Here is a 21,571-nt window from a genome sequence, read left to right as displayed (position 1 = left end):
CACATCAAGGTTTGTTTACAATCATATAGCAATGTTTACTTTCCCATAGAGCTTCTCCACCATCGCTTTCATGCTATAGCTTCTTCTACCACTCTTCTAATCACTAGACACGTAGTAGGAGCTATGTCTTGCACTATACAAAATAAATCATAATCAACTAAAGCAACATCTATGGTAGCCACATGTCTTCCCAGTCAAGCACCACATTGCTTTTATACTACCATATAAATACCTATGCTTTCCCTTCTCCTTGGACTAGTTAAAGCTTACATAAATCATTTTAAAGTAGACGTATGCTGTATATCATTTTTGATAAAAAAAAAATGAATTTCCTTTTATAACGTGCATGTGATTTATATATGTTGCATTTTTTTTAATTATTTTGATAAAATGAATTTTATTTGTAAATAATAATACTAATCTTGCAATATTTTATTTGATATAGTCTCCCATGTTAACGACCAAAAAATTATGTTTGATTTTTCAGACTGGAATGTTTCAAACTCAACTGGAAAAGAAAATCAGCTCCAGAAACGTTGTTCTTAAACATAAGTGACTGAGTTAAATTGACAAATTTCAATTCGGATTTTAATTACAATAGTCAAATCAACTGAGTTTTCATTCAACAAGGTATCAATATATTTGACATTTTTTGACATCCAAAAAAAAAGAGAAATTCACTTAAAGCTATAATAAATTGTTTTAACCAAAAAATACAAGGTAGTTTTAACCTAGAATGACTAAAACTTGAATACTCTAATTTGAAACCACTTAAACTTTGAACCGAATCACTCTACTTTTGTTTTACTCCCTTAAGCGGTCCTAGTCTTACTGCTTACGTAACATTGCATAAAGAGAAATTTAAATCATTACTTACCAATTTATTCATAATGAAACATGAAATGTAACTGAAAAGTAATGAATCCCAAAACTTACTGAATTTAAATTATTTGATGATTTATTGATGTTGTTCTAATGTATCTTTAAAATATACTGATTTTGAAATATTAAAAGATAATTGTATTATATTTTAAAATATCAAATATTAAAAGATACTAATATTTTGAAGACACATTTATTTATGTTGGTTTGAACTTTTGTCCCATTTATACAATCCATCCAATTAATCTAAATCCTAATTTAAATTGATTTATTTCATTTATATATATATATATATATATATATATATATATATATATATATATATATATATATATATATATATATATATTCCGTTTAAAATTAATCCCTAATATTCATTTTTTTTCTTCATTAGTCGTATAGGTGTCCAACTTGCTATGACCGAGAGGAGTAACACAAACTATATATTCAATTATAAACTATTGGATTTGATGACTTGCTAAAATTGATGAAACTTGTTTATTTAATTAAACAAATAAGTTTAAATTTAGTACTGAATTTATTTCTTTAAATGATCAGCTAAGTTCAAATTTTACAAACTCGACATTAGCAACATGTAAATAATATGTTTATTTATTTGAATTGATCAGATATTATGAAATTTTTTTTACTTAATTATAAAAATATAATAGTATAGAATGCTTGGATATTTCACGTACCACACTGAGCACGTCTTTTTTTTCAAGCATATTGAGCACATATTTATCTGTAGATTATTATATGATACACTAAATTATTTATTAAATTTTAAATAGAAAAAATCAACTGAAGAAATAATGCTATGACAATACAAGCACCAGAGTTAAACAAGTATAATTCAAATCTTATTTGTTTTAAAATGAGTCAAACTATAGCTCAATTGTCCATAAGACACTTTCAAACAAATAAACCAAACCGGAGGGACGAAATTTTTACAAACCAAACCTAAAGTGTAAGCATGGCTGGACTCTCTCACACACGCATCAGTGAATTAATTAACCTAAGCAATAAATAGCGTAGCCGTAAGTTTGAAATCGCTATTACATGCAGATAACTACAACTTAATGGAACACAAGTACGTAGATATAGTGAAGTCATGATCCTCGTAATGAATCATTCAGACCTCGCACTCTTGGTTCTTTTTCTCCTCTCTTTCAACAACTTGGCTCTTTTTTGTTTCTTCATCTTCCTCCACGGGAAACACTTCTCCAGTTCCCAACGGGCTCGCTACAACAATGTTCTTCAGTGCCTCTGCTGGATTCTTTTCCATTTTATTACTCTTTTTATCTCCTTTTCTGTAAATTGCGTACAGCAGCATCTGAAGCAACCCCAGCACAAAACCAAGCACATTCGGGAGCTGCACAGGAAGAAAAAAAAAAAATATATATATATATATATAGTCAGTGGCTGAATGTTAAAATAATTCATCAGTGGTATTTGTACGACAACACTTACAGCGATGCATATGTCCTTGAGAAAGAGACCGTAACCAAACCACATTATGGCACTCAATGTGAGGGTAAATGACAAATTGAAAGGCATAAACTCTACGCTCTTCGTGCGAACAACTTGCGCCTGCAACCGCCAGAAAATAAGATATGAATAAAGTGTGCGATTAAATCATTGGAACAGATGGATCAAGTAAGGAATTCTGCGTACCACAATGCTAAGTGGTGCTGCAAAGACACTGACTGAAATGGAAACACAAATCCATCCCAGGACTTGTACACGAAGAGGACCATGCACAACAAAGTTTGTGACTATCAATATCAAAGCAAAGGAACCCATGTTCATCGCCGAAAATAGCTTGATGGTCAAGTTCTGCAGTTCAAATAAATGAACAATTTTAGTGTTTAAATTACCGACAATCATACATATATATAGTTTTATTAATTTGCAAAGCTTGTGCGTGGTTGAATACCCTAGAATCCCTGGTTGCATAGGTGATGTACAAGACGATGTAGATGATCTCTACGACACATCCGAATGAGTTAATGGTAATGAGGAGAAAAGCGTTTTTTTTTAGCAATGCATAGTACAACCAAAGCATTGAACTGAATAATGCCACCAAGTAAGGCAATGACTGAAAACTCTCGGTCGATTTCTTCTTGTATATCCGGTAAAATGTTGGCCTGCAATATTCAAACATGTTCAGTTTTAAACAGTTAACTAACTGCAATTAGTCACAATGAATTCGTTGATCGATAGATAATCAAGTACTTACACTGGAGCCAAGAATACCAAGAACGAAATGACATTACCTGCATGTGCATCAATAAAGACAACAATTAGTTAGCAAACTTTTTTTTTCTGATACAACCCTACCACAGAAGTTGAAAAGGTCTATTCGCGAAGCCCTTCTAAAGAAATATATAATAACAAACAACGTAAACAATTAGGGTGAAGAGAAAAAAAAAAAAAAAAGACATGTTCAGTTAAATATTGAATTGTGTCCAATCGCTAAAGCATCAGAATAACCGACAAGCTGGTCGAAAACGAAGAGACACCGCAATTGGTGTTTGGTAACAACTGGTGTGAGAGGTATCTACTCACAATCTGATATTTTTACGAAAAAAGAAAAAAGAAAAAAACTCTCGCGCATATAATTTACAAAAGGTAACTAAAAAATCAGAAAAAATAGGAAAAATATAGGCAAATAAATCATATTATATATTTCAAAAAAATTGAAAAAATGTTAGTATGGAAATATGTACTGTGAAGTGTCGAATGAGTAATAAAAAGAATGGGTGGTAGGTTGATACATACCCAGCATGCCAAATGCAAAAGCCAAAGTATGATGAGTGATAAGCATGTTAGGTATGTTTTTGAGTTTGGGGGGAGAAAGGTTGATTAGACAGAGGGAGAGGGAGTTGAATTGAATGTGAGGGGGAGAAGGTGGGTGGTGATGGTGATGAGATGGTGTTACAAGAGAAGTCTATATATACAGAGAGTTGATGAGAAAGAAAGAAGCTAGAAAATAAAATATTTATGTTACACATTGTTCCTAGGGCATTTTTGGTTGGCATGGTAGATTCCATGATTTAAATTTGTGTCATTCAGTGATTATGTATGATGATTAGTCAATACGCGAAGAGAGAAAACGTACGCCAGGACAGAATCAGCATTCTTCCATTCCACTTTCTACATTCCTCAATCAACGTATCCATTCACGTCACTACCATTAATTAAGACTTCAATCAAACAAAAAGCAAATATAATGGTCAAAAGCTGCCCATGCAAATTATGCATTCAGTACAACAATCAAATTCATTTCTATATTCCTTAACTATTCAATAATTGACACCAAACCAGTGTTTTACTATGTATGTAAAATAGAGCAAAAATAGAAGTTGCTTTAACTGGATTCATGGAGTCAAACACTATCAATTTCATTCCCAAGTAATATTCATATTCATCCTATTACTTTCCATAACTATCATTTCCCATATTTCCCAACAAATGGTTCAAAGTCATGTCTTGTTCCATATGGTGATGAGTAAGTTTTAATTGTGATACAAAATTATTTGGATACCGTTGGGTGGGAAATAGACATGTGTCTTGAAGGAGCACCATGATTAATATAATAATGGGAAGAAAAGAAAAGAGTATAGTAAGACGCAGGCTTTGAACACGTACACATGTGGTGGTGGGTCGACACAGATACGTGAAAGTAAGGTGATGAACCATAAATATTGATCCTGGAATAAAATCGGGGGCAACAGTCAAAGCAGTACTCTGAACCATATATATGATGATACTCTTTTGCTGTAAATCAATCATGTTTTCTAATAGAAGAATAAAATCTGGGGTTAGTAATGCCTGTGTTCTGGGACTGCCTTAAAAGCCGTCCACAAAACGTTAGAAAAGTCAAGAGAATCTCGCATCACCTTAATAAATATATATGTGTATATCTACTTGGTTACCCACAATGGACCAAATGAAGCATTAGGCTCATTCATCATAAACACTATTTGTTCAATAACTTAAGCAGCTAGGTACAAAATAAAAACAGTTGATCCAACAAAATTTTAGTTTCCAAATGTGTGTGAGAAGCAAGCCAGTCAAAGGGATGCTACAACCATACATATTTCAAAAAATACTTTAGAGTCAATCAACTTTGGCTTTGTCAGTCCCACCATAAGCATAGCATCATTAGAAAATTTGACTACATTAAAGGATTCATGTCACAAACTCAATGTACATGTAGTATATATGTCTGCGTCGTTCAATATAATCCACCCGCATGTTATTAGGATGGAGTACATATATGTCCGAATTTCATTATTTTATTTTTATATTTAATTGGTATTAAATTTTATATTATTTTTATTTTCATCGGAGAATGAGTTTAATTATAATTGAGTTTATACATGCATTTTTACCATTCTAAGTATTAATTAAATTTTTTTCTTAACAAAAAATAATTACAGTAAAGAAAACAGGACATATAAATAAGTATTCAATGTAATATATACATGTTTTTTATTCTTTAATATCAAATATCAAACAATAAATTGTAATTAAATTAGAGTACAAACTACCGATTGATAAAAGTCAAACAATTATAACAAGAAATAAATTTATCATTCCTAAATATTATAATTCAAGGACTTCACTTCGCCAAACAAGCAATTTATTATCATGTTGAATTATAGGATAATATGCGTTCAGACATTTACATGAGCCCAGCAGTGAAAAGACACTTTCGAAAAATATGCAAAGTCTAGTAAAACACTAAGTAGAACGAAGAAGAAAAAGAAAATAATTAAAAAATGAATATATAAAAAGCGTACATCTTTTCTCAAGGTCGCTAAAGCTTCAAAAATGTTAAACAACTATCTAATTGTTTATTTCCACTGTATGTGTGAATTATTTACGTTGGTTTTATCAAAAAACAGCAAGGTTATAATATACAGAAGTATATGAACGAGGAGAGTACATAATTATTCATCAATTACATAGTTTCATTGAAACAGAAAGATTAAATTATCAGGATTTAGCTATATTTGATAATCAACTATTTGTTGTTTAAGTGTAAGCAACCACTTATTATATATTGACTAAGTCAAAAATCTGATGTACTCATAAGATATGTACCAATAAATATTATGAGTCTCTTTATACAGTCATTGGACGAGTTTGTAAATATATTTATTTATCTAAATAACTATGTCATTTCATAAACATGCATAAACTTAACTGTTATTATAAAGTTTACTGTCCACAATTTTATTTATAATTCAATATTTTAAAATTTTAACTTATAATAACAAAATAAATAATATAGTGCATCAATTATTTATAACTATGTATTTCATATATAATTCAGTAATCTTAATTAATTTTTGCCCTTGGTACAAAATGGTCTAAGAAGAGTGGGATCTGAGTACGAGATCCATACTTAATATTAACCTTTATGATATGTGTCCATATAGAAAAATTCAGAAGAAGAAAAAAAAAACACTTTAAAACATAAGAGCTCATATTTATGACAGTGAGATGAGAAGTATGGGAGTGCAAAAAGAAATCATCCAAATTGGAAATTGATTGTAAGGCGGGCCTGCGTAAGCGAGAACAGAAATGGGCTGGGTTCAGAAATTAGAAGATAAAAGACTAATATTTTTTAATTTTTGATCCGTAAGCTTGGGTTTCCAACTTTTTTTGCGATTTTAATTTTCGTATTTTAAAATTTCGTAATTCTATTTTAGTAATCAATTTAACATATGTTTTCTTCTTTTTTTTATGGTATCTTATTTGAGGATTGAATTAAAATGACCGGTTTTTAATCTATAAGGACTAAATTCCTGAAAAAGAAAATGTAAAGATCAAATTTGCGTGTAAGAAATTGAGACCATAATATACTTCAGCATAACTAGTTTAAATTATCACATAAATTTGTATTAAATGAAAATGGATAGACAGTTGAAAAAAACAAAATAAAGACATGATTGAGAAAAAAATTATGAATCCGAGAAAAAGGTGTGTGAAATGTAGGTTTTTTTTTGAACGAGAAGTAGTGAGAATCTCTTATGAGGAAAGTAAAGATGTTTTTTTAGTTGATTTTTGTGAAGAATTTTGTAATTGTCAATAAAGTAGATATTAGATTTATTTGATGGTATTTGAAAGTAAATTTTGAATTTTGCGAAGTTGTGCGTATTATTTAATCTTATTATATTGAGATAGAAGAGTAATGAAGTAAAAGGTGTAGTGTTGGAAATGAATGAGTGTGCTGAGTAAATAATGTGTGGGTGTTGAAGGCATCCAAAGTAAATAGAAGAAGAAGATGGAGTGTGAAGTGAGTTGTGGTAACTTGTGAGAGGTGAGTGCAGTGGTGTTTCTTTGACCTCGTTGGAATTTGTTGTCTTCACGGTTACGCTACCTTTTTTTTATTTTTATTCTTATTCTTATTCTGGGATGGAGGGGATAAAAATGGCTACCAGCGAGGCTCAGAAAGAGGAATAAAGTTGGATCTGTAGATGTCTAATTTGTTTACACAAAGTGAGTGGAATTGTGTAACTTGTAAGTTACCTTGGTAAGAGAAAGATGGGTTATTCGAGAAAAAGGATACAATATTTTTATTTAAATTATATATAATTTAATTTAAAAAAAATGAATTGAGATAGAGAAAAAAGAAGTTAAGTTCTGTAAATTGTAGAGGGAGCAGAGCCATGCCAATGGATTCCATCGCCCTTTTCAGGAACTTTCTTTGCAGCTACCTACCTACTCCTGCTTCAAACTTTGCTTGCCAAAAAAACATCATTAACAATCTTCACATTACCCTCTCATCTTTTACAATTACCACTACTATTTAATCCCTGCTTTTTAAAAAAAAAATAACTTTTGCTTTGTTTTCGGACACATATCTTATTCTTTCGCCCTTTTGCAAAATTTGGCTTTCCGAGTTGACAAATATTTGGCTTCAAAATCAAGGAACTTCCTTCTTTCAAGTGCCCAATCACCAAAGCAAAAGGACCACATTCTCAAGGCATCTCTATGCGTCAACATCAAAATTACAATTAAAGATAAATAAATAAATAATACCGAGGTCAACTTTGAAATCAATGCGGACTTTTGAAATTTTTGTTCTACTCTTATTTATTTCATCCCAAATTCTATACTCCTATCTTATTTTCTACTTTCTTCCACTCCACACCAATCTAAATATCCACCGTCTTACCAGATATTAATTCATTTTAAGATATTCATACGCATCACACATCATGCAAATGCTGCGTTTCTGTTCTCAAAATAATTAAATCATGTCATCTGTGTACAAAAGTTTATTTAAGAAGCAACTTTCAAACATAGCAATTGATGCCTAAACAAAATTTTCCTCTCTAGACGTAAAATAGAGCACCATGCGTCACTGCTTGACAACATCTACACTGAGGTGTTCCGCACCCTTTCGTTTCTTCTTTTTTATTTCAAATAAGTCAGGTACATGTAAGATGTGGAATTGGTTTTCCTTCCACAACTCCTAATCCTAACAACAGCTTTTTAGTCCAACATAAACCATAAAAAAGGACATACCCAACACAATTTGTTTCAATAAATTAAACTAAATTTGAACATAACTAACATCCAAACATGCACACCATGATCTATTAATTCCATCTGCCAGCGAAAGAGTTGGTGAGTGTGTTGTTTGTTGTCTTACTATGAAAACTACACATTATTATTTTTTCCGAAAAAATAAAAGAAGAACGGAAGCTCTTTATTAGCATAATTAGGTAATGTTGTTTTCACGATAACATATGTGAAGAAGTGAGAGCAGGAAGTAGTGAGTGAGAGATAATTAAAAGGAATGATTGAAAGCTTTTAAACAAGAGAGATATAAGAAAAGAAATGAATATGATAAGAAAATGATGAGATGAGTGTAAAAGAAACGGAATATAAAAATAATGTTAAAGAAACTTGTGAAGAGGGGAATTGAAGTGAAAGAAGAATTTTGAGTGAAAAGACAATAATTGCAGGGTTTGACGTTTGTGTTGTAGTATTTTAAATCGGCGATGGCAATGCCCACACGCAAACTCCTTTGACCCTATAGGAAGAGAGAGAGAGAGAGTGTAGGGAACTTGAAATGGGAAAAATCAGAGCCGCAATGTGACATACGAAACCCTTTTTCCCTGCTCACATAATTTATAATAATAATAATATGCAATATTTTGCTTGTGGGAATCTCATATCATCCCATCCCATCTTAATAAAATAATAAATAAATATGAACAGGAGCATCCTTGAAGTTAAGTTTAGTTTTATATATTTATTTTTGAGGCGAAGAAGGTTCCCCTTTCCCCACGGAAGTGGGCTTGGTGAATTGTCAATGTTTGGGGCTCCGGCTTCGGAAGAAAGAGACAAAGGATGTGAACCGTCCCACGTTTCCATGATCCCCCAGGTTTTCCATATTGCGTAAGCGCCCCTCTTCTCTTCCCGCATCCCACAATTGTCCCATGAAATGAATTGCATTGCATCAACAGATGGAAACAGTGCGACAACAAGATCGACCAAATCTTCAAATGGGGCATCTCTCTCATCTACCCTTACTCCCATCTTACTATAAAACAACCCACACTGCATCTTACTCCATACATACCCTTTTCCTTTCTTTATCTATTAATAATAATAATATAAATATAAATATTAATATTAATATTAATCATTTCTTCCCCTGCGCTTGCTTTCATGGACTTCTAAGAACCCCCCACCACTGCCTTCACCTGTCTGCTCTGCTCGGACATACAAAACTATTCTTACTATATACAGACAACAAGGAATGGAGAAACTCAATTTTCTGAAGAATGGGGAGCTCAGATTGCCTCCGGGCTTCCGTTTCCACCCAACGGACGAGGAATTGGTTATGCAATACTTAAAGCGCAAGGTCTTCTCCTGCCCTTTGCCAGCCTCCGTCATTCCTGAGTTTGATGTTTGCAAGTCTGATCCTTGGGATTTGCCAGGTTTCCATTATTCCCTTCTTTCCCCTCTCTCTTCTTCTCAATTCATTAAGTCTAATTGCAATGTCTCCTCAGGTGATTTAGAGAAAGAGAGGTACTTCTTCAGCACCAAAGAGCCCAAATATCCCAACGGCAACCGTTCCAACAGAGCCACCAGTTCAGGTTACTGGAAGGCCACTGGGTTGGACAAACAAATTTTAACTTCAAAAGGGAACCAAGTAGTGGGAATGAAGAAGACACTTGTTTTCTACAGAGGAAAGCCGCCTCATGGATCCAGAACTGATTGGATCATGCACGAGTATCGCCTCCTTAACTCTCCGTCTCAGGTCAGGGTTCAGAGCAAGCAAATTAACTACTAATTATCCTCACGCATGCATTAATTACTCATACAATATGTTTGGTTTGTTTGTGTGGTTCAGGCTCCCATGGAAAACTGGGTTCTGTGTCGCATATTTTTGAAGAGGAGAAGTGGTGGGAGAAACGGGGAGGAGAAGGAGATGGAGAGTTTGAGAGGCGGAGTGGAGAATCGGAAGGTGAGGAAGTCGAAGATGGTTTTCTATAACTTTTTGGCGCAGAGAAAAACCGATTCCTCGTCTTCTGCCGGCAGTGGAATTACCCATGAATCAGATGAGCATGAAGAGAGCAGTAGCTCCGACACCTTCCCTTATTTTAGAACAAAACCTTGACACCCTCCACTTAAATTCTAGTACTACTACTTGTTTTTCTTTTATTGTCTTTCCCTGTAATTATCTTCTTTCCACCGGCTCTCAGGGTAGTCTAGGTCTCCAGAGTAGTATGCTACTAAAACTAGTGTGTAATCCAGTTCTTCTTTTCTCCTTCAATTTCTAATACCCTTCTTCATCATGCAAATGGAAAGGCAATGCTTCTTTTAGCTACCTAAACCAGCTAAAAGCTACTAATTTTGAAGATGCTTTCACAGAGCAAAAGAGAAATGATCCACGATGGAAAGCATAACAAAAGAGCTTCTAAATACATATATATATATATATATATATATATATATATATATATATATATATATATTTATGTCCAAAAATAAAATACCATTTTCAGGAGAACAACCCTAAAATTAGAACATAACCTTTGCCAGATCAGCGTCGCACTAGTTACTACCGGCCTCTTCTTCCTTTTCTTCACGGAAACAAGAGGTTACAAAACAAAGCTATGGTCATTCTTGTCGGATCCACCTAAATTTCTGTTTTCTTTTTCGGGTATTCCCTGAACAGAAACGCTATTTGTGATCTTAATCACCTTCCACAACTTAAAAAAAAAATAAAAAATACTCAATAAGGAATGCAGACATTGGAAGCATTTTTTCCACAACATTTTGCGAATTGTCATCCTATTATTGACTAAATGGGAAATAGCAGGGGAGAGTAGGAGTAGTCGAGGGAAACAGGGTTTGTGAAATTACCACCTTGCAGTGCCTATCATATACTGCTGCTAACACTTCATTTGTTGAATAAGAATTGCTTATAAGTTTATATGTTAACTTATTTTACAATATGTGCACAAAATCAATTATAATAGCTTCAGTTTACCTTTTTCAATTTCCAAAACCCCATTTCCACCTTCACAACTATGCGCATCTTATCCATATCTCCTTTCTACTTGTAATTCTCAACAATTCCGCTACTTGATTTTTTTTTTCAACTTTCCAAATCACCAATGTTGACTTTATTAAACATTCGATAATTGCCTGTCCAACATATATCACACTTCCCACTACTCAATCCTTCACAATCACAATTATTTTTCTTTTGTCAGGTAACCATAAAATACTGTATGTATGGAATGCAAAGTGAATTAGCCTAACATTTCTCAACATCAAAATTTCAAAACAAGTGATTAAGTTTGTCGGGATAGCTTCATAGAATTGAGTAGAGAATCCACAAGTGTTTTTATTTTAACACGTCTAGTTTTGAGATATATAGAAAGCATGACAGCTACGTTTCCCTATTGGTTAAATTTGTCCACCTCATGCATACAACACTGTCGTACACCAGTGCCACTACCCAGCTTGGAGTTGACCCATATTTCCACACACAACTCATCCAATTTGCACCTTTTACAAAACAATAAAATAATATATAAAATATACGAATAATTATACAATTTGCAGATTAAACTATAGCACCGTGTTATAATCATCTTCAACTAACAAATGCAGACACTCATAAAATTATGGCTCATCTCTCAATTGCTTTATTTATTGATAACGATTTAGTGCTATAAAACATCACTTTAAGGCCACTTGGTCAGAGTGTGTCGGACCCAAAACTAAGTAACCAATACAACATACGAACCCTGCTTAATGGATTCGGGAAAAGAAGGGACCGCACAATTAAAACTTTATTATCGTTACCGATTTTCACTCTTTTTTTCACAATTTCAAAAACGAATTATAAAAAAAGTATTGCTTGGAATGATAAAAATATCCAATGCATGTAACTGTTTGGTTTTTCTAAAACAAGAAAACATGAAGGAATAGCGGTTATTGATGAAAAAAAAAAAGATTGAATATTTGAATGCATGATGAGATGGAAACAGTGAGACAAGAAGATCGTGGAAATCTTGAAATGGGGCATCACTTGAAGGTACCATATTTGTCATCTACCCTTAATCCGACGTGGTTGCCCCTCGTTTTCCAACCAACTGGGTCCCTTACCTTTATTCTTTCACCCACCTTTCTCCTATTCTTATTATCATTTTTATTACATTATACATATCTCTCCACCTTTTCCAATTTTTCATTCTAAAATACTACCTCATATATTCTTCATTTTCTTTCTTAAACCCAACCTCCCTCACTATCAAACCACTTTTTCAAAATAAATAATTCCAAGAGTACTAATCAGTTAACATCTTATCTTTTTTTCATGCTACTCTAAAGTTATTGTGCGTTTCATCATAAACAAAACAAGTCACTTAACAATCACAACTTACTTGAGCATCTCACACTCTTCTCCACGATTCCTTAATAGCGGCAACCCTTTTACCAACTTCTAACCTTAATTCTAATCAAGTTGCAAACTAATATTACCAGAGTAGTTTAAGTTATCTCAAATTTCATTTATGAGAGATCGTCGTATTTTCATATATAATCAATTTCACATGTTTATAAGTAATTAACTAAGCATCTAAACCTCCCAAAGATCATGCTATTGTTGAAAAGTATTAAAGTTAGCGGTTTTTTAAGACAAATAAAAATTCTGTCATGAGAGGGAAAAAAGATTCCAAAAATACTAAGAAAACTAGTCAAAATTCAATTATTGAAGGTGTGCAGATGTCACCTATGATATTACTGATTAACATTTAACCCAATTCCATTTTTAACATACTGTGTAACAAATCGAGAGCAACGTGTACAATTTTTAGCTGTTTAAATTCAACTCTAAAATGGAGTTCTTTCAACTTTATCATCTCTTTATTATTTACATGATTTTTGTTCGAATGACACATAAAAGAATTGTCTCCTACAAAGAGACAAAGAAATATTTTAAACAATCCAAGACTTCACAAACAAAGCACACATTCCAAAAAAATTGTATAATTTTCTTTTGATGAGTATACAAAAATCACCACTATGGTCGTGAAACCTTTGTTTTTAATAATAAAAAAATTACATTTTAGAATAATTTTTTAATAACTTTTCTATTGCACCGGTCTTTTAAAAGTAACCGGTCAACTATAACTAGCTTTTATAACAACAATTACAAAATCTTATACTGCACACTGAGGTCGATATTAGCTCAAAACTTAATAAATTAGTTCTTAAATAAATAAAAAAACAGAGAAAAGTGTGTATATATATATATATATATATATATATATATATATATATATATTGGTTTGTTTTAAAATGAAAAACTAAATTCGATATATTAGCTCTTCTAACTTTTTCGTCTTTTTTTCAGTCACTTTGATTTTGAAATGCATCATTTTATTCTTCGAATTTAAATAACGTTTTATAAAAGACAAAAAATTGTCTAGACAACGTTTGAAGAATGAAAAGTTCTGCCTTCAAAAGTAGAAGGAATAGAAAGAAACAATGTTTTTGAAATATAACTAAACTTTAGATGTTTTAGAATGTTAAAAGAACATATTTTTACATTTAGCATTGATATGAAATAATACATCTAGTGTTTTTTATAATATCTTTTGTTGAAATAACAGTAAATAAAAGCAGGAGTCTAGTTACAAATAAAAAAATATTAAAACGTTGAATTTGTGAAAGAAATATAATCAAAAAACATCTTGCCAATTATAACTAAGCTTAGATATCAGTAAAATAGAGACGGATGTTTCGTGTCAACGTTACGGTGGTCTGACAAAAATAATGCATGATTTTTTACCCTGTCAATTTAAGTTTTCAATCAACAATTTAAAAACAAATGTGTATAATCAAAAGTAATTTTAGTCTGAGTGTCCGATGTAAATTACTTATCAATAAAATCAGATTTAACTGGTCGGATAATACCCAATTTCGTTTAGATGTGACAGTTTGATATTCGCTTTTAAAAATATATCAATCCAGTTTCAATTTTTGAAAAGTATTTCAACCTTTCAGAAAAAATTTATTAACATCATTAACTTTATTCATGATCTTTACCACTAAATTTTAATATAAATATCAATACTTAATTTTGTAAATCATTTTAAATATCAATATTGATAATTACGTTAATATTTTTTTTTTAAGAGACCTAATTGAGACATATTTTTAAAAATTGGAACTCAATTGTTATATTTTTAAAATCGAATATCAAACTGACACATTTAAGCGAGAGTGAATACCATTTAACTAATTAAACCATAAAATAAAGTAGGCAGTTAGTAATATGAACCAATGTGATCAATGTGATAAGAATATTGAGAAATTCGTACACTATTTTTACTGACCTATCCAAATAATGTTTTTTGAATTAATAAATTTAAAAAAAGTTCTCCACAATCAGACAGACTCTCCTGATAACTTATTATCTGCGAAATAAAGGAATTAATCAACTTATATTTTTCCCGACACAGTATACTAAATAAATAAATAACGAGTGTTTGACTAGTACTTAATTGAATTTAAAAACACTTGTTCTACACTCCCAAGTAACATGGACGTTTCCATTATTTAGTGGGAAAATAAAAAAGAAATTAGGCCCACATAGAAATATATTATGACAATTGAGACTGCAATACATAGGATCATGTCTGTCTGGGATAGAATAGATTTTCTCATTGGTTTTATATGGCCATAGTTTTTATGCATGTTGCTTTAATAAGAATATATGCCAATTTGTATGGTTAGTCGATTTCAGCGTGATTTAGACCCTTAAGTTATTGAAAAGCTAACAGAATATTTTAATTGATTTGAAAATGATTTCGCAAGTGTATGTTGTTTACGTTCACGGCTCCTCAAATGAATGTGGCATAAGAAGAATTCATAAATACAATCAATTCAATTTTCAAAAGTGTCCCAGAAACATAATTAACTATTTCTGATCTAAAAAGATCTTGAACAAGCGTGGACCTTAATTGCATTTAAAAATGAAAACCTTACAGAAATCAAAGCTGAAAGGTAAATTAAGTACCTACAGATAGTAAATAATGTTAGAAGAAATTAATTTACTATGAGTACTAGACATTTTAGTGAAAGTTATTATAAAGATAGGAAAAAATGAAAGGGGATTGAAAAATGAGATAAGAATAATATTAGTGATGTAAAGTGGAAAGGGAGGGAGAGAAAAGGTAACACCGACAGAATGGGATGCGTCTGAAGTGTGAAGAAGTTACTTACTAACAAAAGAAAACCAAAAGAGTTGAGTTTCCTCTATTCATTCATATTGGTTTGCTCCCCGTTGAGGGATAGAACAGAAATAGAAAGAAGTTAGTATGAGAGAGGGAGAGGGTTAGTTGAGTACTTTCATCAAATCAGTGCCATGCCACTGATATAGCCTCTTTCTTTGTCTTGCCTTGGGTCACCTCCAGCTGTACCCCATCACGTAACTTCACTCCAAGCACCTCTTCATTTCACTTCAACAGTAAAACTACCCAAATCAAAATTCAGTAAACTCAAGACAAATTTTGTTTCCAAGAAAAAAATGGAGAACTTGTTTTGTTTTATCCAAGGAAGGGACCGAGGACTGCTTTTTATGGAAAAACAGAACGGAATCCTCCTCCTATCTAATTCCAAGTTCCAACCACAACACAAGGAACAAGAGGTCGACGGAACTAGGCTTTGTTTTCTTAGAAGCAGCAGCAGCAGCCACTCTGGTCTGGACTAACAACTTTTCTCACGAACAAACCAAAATAATAATAATAATAATAATAATAATAAAACCTTAAACCATAGTTAATATAACGTCAAAGTAAAAGAAAGGTTGAGTCTGGTTTACGCAAAATGTGTCGTCTTATTCTTCTCCTTCCTTCCTGTCAGACCCATTTCTATAAAAGAAGCCACACTGCATCTTACTCCATACCCTTTTGCTTTCTTTATCCAATAATAATAACCCCCTTTTCCCTCCTTTTTCTTCTTTCCTTTCCCCTTCTTCTTCAGCCCTTTTCTTTATTTTCCTCAACGCTTTAATGGACTTATAAGAACCCCCCACGAGTGCTTCAATTGTCACCCACCCAACTGCCCTGCTCTGGTCTACTCGGACACACAAAACTATTATTACTTTATACAGACAGCAAGTAAATGGAGAAACTCAATTTTGTGAAGAATGGGGAGCTCAGATTGCCTCCGGGCTTCCGTTTCCACCCAACGGACGAGGAATTGGTTGTGCAATACTTAAAGCGCAAGGTCTTCTCCTGCCCTTTGCCAGCCTCCGTCATTCCTGAGTTTGATGTTTGCAAGTCTGATCCTTGGGATTTGCCAGGTTTCCATTATTCCCTTCTTCCCCCTCTCTCTTCTTCTCAGTTCATTCAGTCTAATTGCAATGTCTCCTCAGGTGATTTAGAGAAAGAGAGGTACTTCTTCAGCACCAAAGAACCCAAATATCCTAACGGCAACCGTTCCAACAGAGCCACCAGTTCAGGTTACTGGAAGGCCACTGGGTTGGACAAACAAATTTTAACTTCAAAAGGGAACCAAGTAGTGGGAATGAAGAAGACACTTGTTTTCTACAGAGGAAAGCCGCCTCATGGATCCAGAACTGATTGGATCATGCACGAGTACCGCCTCCTTAACTCTCCGTCTCAGGTCAGGGTTCAGAGCAAGCAAATTAACTACCAATTATCCTCACGCATGCATTAATTACTCATACAATATTTTTGGTTTGTTTGTGTGGTTCAGGCTCCCATGGAAAACTGGGTTCTGTGTCGCATATTTTTGAAGAGGAGAAGTGGAGGTAGAAACGGGGAGGAGAAGGAGATGGAGAGTTTGAGGGGCAAAGTGGATAGCCGGAAGGTGAGGAAGTTGAAGATGGTTTTCTATGACTTTTTGGCGCAGAGCAAGACTGATTGCTCATCTTCTGCCGGCAGTGGAATTACCCATGAATCAGATGAGAATGAAGAGAGTAGTAGCTCCAACACCTTCCCGTATGTTAGAAGAAAACCTTGACTCCCTTCACTTCATTCTAGTACTACTACTTGTTTTACAACCATCTCAGATCAACCTAAGCTTTACCTCTTTCTTTTATTGTCTTTCCCTGTAATTATCTTTTCATTTTCAACGGCACTAAGGGTAGTCTATGTCTGGAGAGTATGCTACTAAAACTAGTGTGTAATCCAGTTTTTATTTTTACTTCAATCTCTAACGCTCTTCATCATCATGCAAATGCAAATGCAATGCTCCCTTAAAAGTTACTAATTTTCAGTCCTAAAGGAGATGCTTTCACAGAACAAAAGAAAATCAGAGTTTTCTTCACAAAATTAAAAAAAAAAAAAAATACACAAAATGATAAAAATATGTAACGTAATATATATATATATATATATATATATATATATATATATATATATATATATATATATAACATTATACATGTCAAGATTTGGTTTTTTCTCGAATGAGAAAAGATAAAGTAATTGCAGTTATTAACGAAAAAAAAATCAATATTTCAATACATGTATGTAATAATGTTATTCTAAACGTTCATTTTCTTTTTATTTTTAATTAAAACTATTTACTTGATCTATTAAAAGAGGAGTTGAATTCTAGAGGCAATGTTATCATGATGATTGAATTTATGTTTTAGTATGTCATCATTGACTAATGGGTTAACTGAATAAATTAAAAAAAAATAGTGATAGTTAGATATCATATTAAAAAAAATGCCAAAAAGTAAATAAGAAAATTGCAAAAATTATTGGTATGAAAATGTACCATGTAACTTTATTCATAACGTTTTAAAAATTGTATCAAATATGTTTTCCTCTATTTTTAAATGCCTTAGAACAATTTTAGAAGAGTACTAAATAAAAACAAAGAAAAAATTTAGAAGAAAATGTTATATGAATTATTGTTTTATAATTAAAACTTAGTTCTTTACTAACTTATAGGAACGTTTTTTAGTTACAACTTAATTACGATATTTTGTTCAACTACTTCTGATTAATATTTGAAATATTTTGTATCCATTATAAGTTTCGTTAAATTCTTATCACACCCTCATCTTAATAAGAAAGCATTACACTTTCCATTATGTATAAATAGATAGCTTAAAGATAAAACTAAGTAAAAATGATTGTTTTAGGAGAGATAATGAAAATATTTTAAGGATCATACTTTTCCTGACAAATACCATTTTGGCTAGTTTGGCATTTTTGCTTACAAAAAGTGTATCAAGCATACCACTGTGCATAAGAATGGCAAGAATTGCAGACTGCTTTGTTTCACGTAATGTTTGGCCAAACCCAATCCACATAAACGAATTTAAAAAAAGAAAAATACTATATTGTAACATTAATCTTATTTAAATTTTCCATATCTTCATTTCATTATATAGATTTACAATTGTGATGAGCTATATAAACCTAAGATTAACACCTACATCAAATAACTATGTAAAAAGTTAAATCTTTAATTACCAATAAAAAAAATAAAATTATTAGTTAAGATACTAAAAAATTATAATAATTAACCATCATTTTTTCTTGACTTTCAAAAGCATTTTATTTTATTTTATTAACATTGAGTTTATAGGCTAAGAAAAACTTCATATTCTACTTTTTTCATAATTGTAATTAGTTACATATTTTAACAATGACAATTAATGAATTTAAAATAAAGATAGGATCGGATAAAAATTCATACTTCCAATCAGAAGTACAAATAATTGTTCTGCATTCAAGCAACGGATAATTGCTATACGGTTAAGGATTTGAGAATCAATATTAAATGTATGCAAGAGAATTGACCTAAACATTTAAATATGTGGTGAAACAATAACGAAACAAAAGAAAATAAAAGTGGATTGCGGACCTTCTTGTAGCAGGTTATGCAGATTAACTTGTCATGTCCTGTCATTAGCTTATGCAGACATTATGCAAGACGGACTTAGGCAACATACTCGATATTTTCAATCAATTTAACATACGAACCTATATAAACTGACCTACATTGTTATCCTAAAATATTTTAGGGTAATAAGAAATAAACAAACTTAAATTAAGATAATACTTTCAATTTAAAATTTTAGAACAATTTTGTTAGGATGAATTTGACAAGTCATTTGAGATCTTCTCGAACTCTTAGTTTCATCATTACGTTTTAAAGGTTTACAAGATTATAACGTTTTCACGTGGATAATTTGTTATCCTTTTAGCATGTGTGAGTTTAAATCTTCTCTCTAAGAATTCACCTAGAGCCATGGTTATCATGTTTCGTGTTTCTTCTATGCTCGTGTTTGTGTTCCTACCCCTTGGGGAATATATCCAAATTCTTCATACTGTACTGAGATGTATTGAGATTATTGTACTATAATCTTTTGAAGCTTGTTGTTAACAGTTTGGAATTTTTCAAACACTTCATCAAGAGTTTCAATACAATTCTTCCTGTGTTTGAAGATTGGTGGTTTTTCTCAACTAAACATATAGTTTGTGCCTTCATGGATGATTCTTAATAGCATCCCATAATTGTGTTGCTTTGTACCCATGATATTTATTATATTCAAATTTAGGTAAAATACAATTTATAATATATTTAGCCTAAGTTATTTGTGTCCGTTTTCCTCGTCTAACTTATTTGAACACGAGACAGAATAAAATTGGCCAATAATAAACTATTAGAACATTAACATTATAGTTTATTTGTTGAACGATGTATCGAATGGTTCACATCCTCTGAAACATCAAATGAAACAGATATCTATTTAGAGGAATTTATCGTCTAATAAGATGAACACAACTGTTTGGATTTTAAAATAATATTTTTATTTATTATAGTAACTGTGAAGTTAACTTTTGAACAAAAGTGAAGTAAAATACTTCTTAAATCGTTGTTTCTAAAATTTAACTTCTATTGTTAGACCTAAAATTGTACATGAAGTCACATCCTAATTCCACGTCAACCAATCATGATAAAGACAAATTTATTTGGATCATATGTAATATAGGACCCCTTTACTTAGTAATTCTATCATTTAACCACGGTTCTAATTACTTAAAAGTGTTAGCTCTCGAACATTTAAAAAAGGAAAAATAGCAGTTCATCAACTGCAAATGTTAAGAACTTCTGTATTGTCAGCATGTTTTTTATTCAAGTAAAGAAAATAGTATATTTTTTAATCATGTCTAAGTTCGATTTTGAAACTCGGACATGTCTAAGTTCGATTTTGAAACTCGGATGTATATTTGCCATCTAACTATATTTAAAAAAACTAAACTTTGCCTGATGCACGAGAAATGAATTCCTTGAAAAATGTTTGAAATAAATCTTAAATATTAACTCTATATTAGAAAAGATAATGTTATCATTACACTCTTTTATCATGAAGTAAAATTTTAAAGAACTCAAAATTATCAACGGAACTCCCTATAAGAAGAACGAAATTCACTATTTCACAAGTCCCTATAAATATAGCTAATATACTAAAAGGGTGCTAGGAAAAACTGTTAAAAGTATGTATGGTAACATTCTTGAATTCATTAAACTAGAGAGGACTATAAAAGCTGAGCCGTAGGAACTAAAAGATGAAGTAAGAAAAATAAAAAAGAATTAATTGGCGAGCGGAGTTTGTTGTTAATAAGGGTGTTAGAGTTCTTCACGACACATTTTCTATTTAAGTTTCATTTTCATGAAGAAAATAAAGGATGACAACGAGTGTTGTGTGAATTGCTGACTTAGAACAATGCAAAACTTTTGTCAAATCACGTGGGCAGCCTAACATGGTAGACCACACATGACCCGACCCATTCACTCCAATCCAAGCTAAACTTGGTAGTAGGCTCACCTGATTAGGTCAATCAGGTTCAGAAGGTTTCCTATTAATTATTATTTCTCCATCCAAAATTGTCTTGCACAAAAGGCAACATGTGCATCCATCAATTTTGACTATGTCTATTAATGTTGTTTACCCGCAGGGATTTACAATGTTTGCTTAGTACAACTGCAGCAAACAAGACGTGTCCATTTCTTATTTCTTCTCCTAACCAAATAAATCTAAGTACATGGACCCCAGTTCCCAAAAGAGATCCAAACTCGCCTTCTCCACCAACACTATAAGGATGGCAAAAATGGATTAAAATAGACTGCCTTTCTATTC

General features: G+C 32.0%; 3 protein-coding genes across 3 annotated transcripts; 2 read left to right on the top strand and 1 right to left on the bottom strand.

Annotated features, from left to right (window-relative positions):
* Positions 1 to 1,723: 1,723 nt before the first annotated feature.
* LOC114185890 (bidirectional sugar transporter N3-like) lies at positions 1,724 to 3,823 on the bottom strand. The gene is made up of 6 exons (XM_028073830.2): positions 3,667 to 3,823; positions 3,125 to 3,161; positions 2,822 to 3,032; positions 2,560 to 2,721; positions 2,356 to 2,475; positions 1,724 to 2,257 (listed from the first exon to the last, which is right to left on the bottom strand). The coding sequence occupies exons 1-6, from the start codon at positions 3,710 to 3,712 to the stop codon at positions 2,018 to 2,020; spliced, it is 816 nt and encodes a 271-aa protein (XP_027929631.1). The 5' UTR covers positions 3,713 to 3,823; the 3' UTR covers positions 1,724 to 2,017.
* A 5,669-nt stretch (positions 3,824 to 9,492) lies between these two features.
* Positions 9,493 to 10,747, top strand: LOC114186324 (NAC domain-containing protein 83-like). Its single transcript, XM_028074385.2, has 3 exons — positions 9,493 to 9,854; positions 9,927 to 10,177; positions 10,271 to 10,747. The coding sequence occupies exons 1-3, from the start codon at positions 9,674 to 9,676 to the stop codon at positions 10,535 to 10,537; spliced, it is 699 nt and encodes a 232-aa protein (XP_027930186.1). The 5' UTR covers positions 9,493 to 9,673; the 3' UTR covers positions 10,538 to 10,747.
* Positions 10,748 to 15,839: 5,092 nt separating this feature from the next.
* Positions 15,840 to 17,616, top strand: LOC114185250 (NAC domain-containing protein 83-like). Its single transcript, XM_028072872.2, has 3 exons — positions 15,840 to 16,744; positions 16,817 to 17,067; positions 17,161 to 17,616. The coding sequence occupies exons 1-3, from the start codon at positions 16,564 to 16,566 to the stop codon at positions 17,425 to 17,427; spliced, it is 699 nt and encodes a 232-aa protein (XP_027928673.1). The 5' UTR covers positions 15,840 to 16,563; the 3' UTR covers positions 17,428 to 17,616.
* Positions 17,617 to 21,571: the final 3,955 nt, after the last annotated feature.

This window comes from Vigna unguiculata, chromosome 5, assembly GCF_037176805.1.
Source record: "Vigna unguiculata cultivar grain cowpea cultivar isolate G323 ecotype 2 chromosome 5, ASM3717680v1, whole genome shotgun sequence".
Taxonomy (NCBI): Eukaryota; Viridiplantae; Streptophyta; class Magnoliopsida; order Fabales; family Fabaceae; genus Vigna; species Vigna unguiculata.
This window is presented reverse-complemented; position numbering and strand designations above follow the sequence as displayed.

Bases quoted from the DNA above. Each gene is read 5' to 3' on its own strand.
- LOC114185890 (XM_028073830.2), bottom strand. From the start codon at position 3,712: ATGCTTATCACTCATCATACTTTGGCTTTTGCATTTGGCATGCTGG. The intron at 2,476-2,559 runs GTACGCAGAATT...TGGCGGTTGCAG, and splicing joins CAGCACCACTTAGCATTGTG to GCGCAAGTTGTTCGCACGAA. The intron at 2,258-2,355 runs GTAAGTGTTGTC...CTTCCTGTGCAG, and splicing joins TCAAGGACATATGCATCGCT to CTCCCGAATGTGCTTGGTTT.
- LOC114186324 (XM_028074385.2), top strand. From the start codon at position 9,674: ATGGAGAAACTCAATTTTCTGAAGAATGGGGAGCTCAGATTGCCTCCG. The intron at 9,855-9,926 runs GTTTCCATTATT...ATGTCTCCTCAG, and splicing joins TGATCCTTGGGATTTGCCAG to GTGATTTAGAGAAAGAGAGG. The intron at 10,178-10,270 runs GTCAGGGTTCAG...TGTGTGGTTCAG, and splicing joins TCCTTAACTCTCCGTCTCAG to GCTCCCATGGAAAACTGGGT.
- LOC114185250 (XM_028072872.2), top strand. From the start codon at position 16,564: ATGGAGAAACTCAATTTTGTGAAGAATGGGGAGCTCAGATTGCCTCCG. The intron at 16,745-16,816 runs GTTTCCATTATT...ATGTCTCCTCAG, and splicing joins TGATCCTTGGGATTTGCCAG to GTGATTTAGAGAAAGAGAGG. The intron at 17,068-17,160 runs GTCAGGGTTCAG...TGTGTGGTTCAG, and splicing joins TCCTTAACTCTCCGTCTCAG to GCTCCCATGGAAAACTGGGT.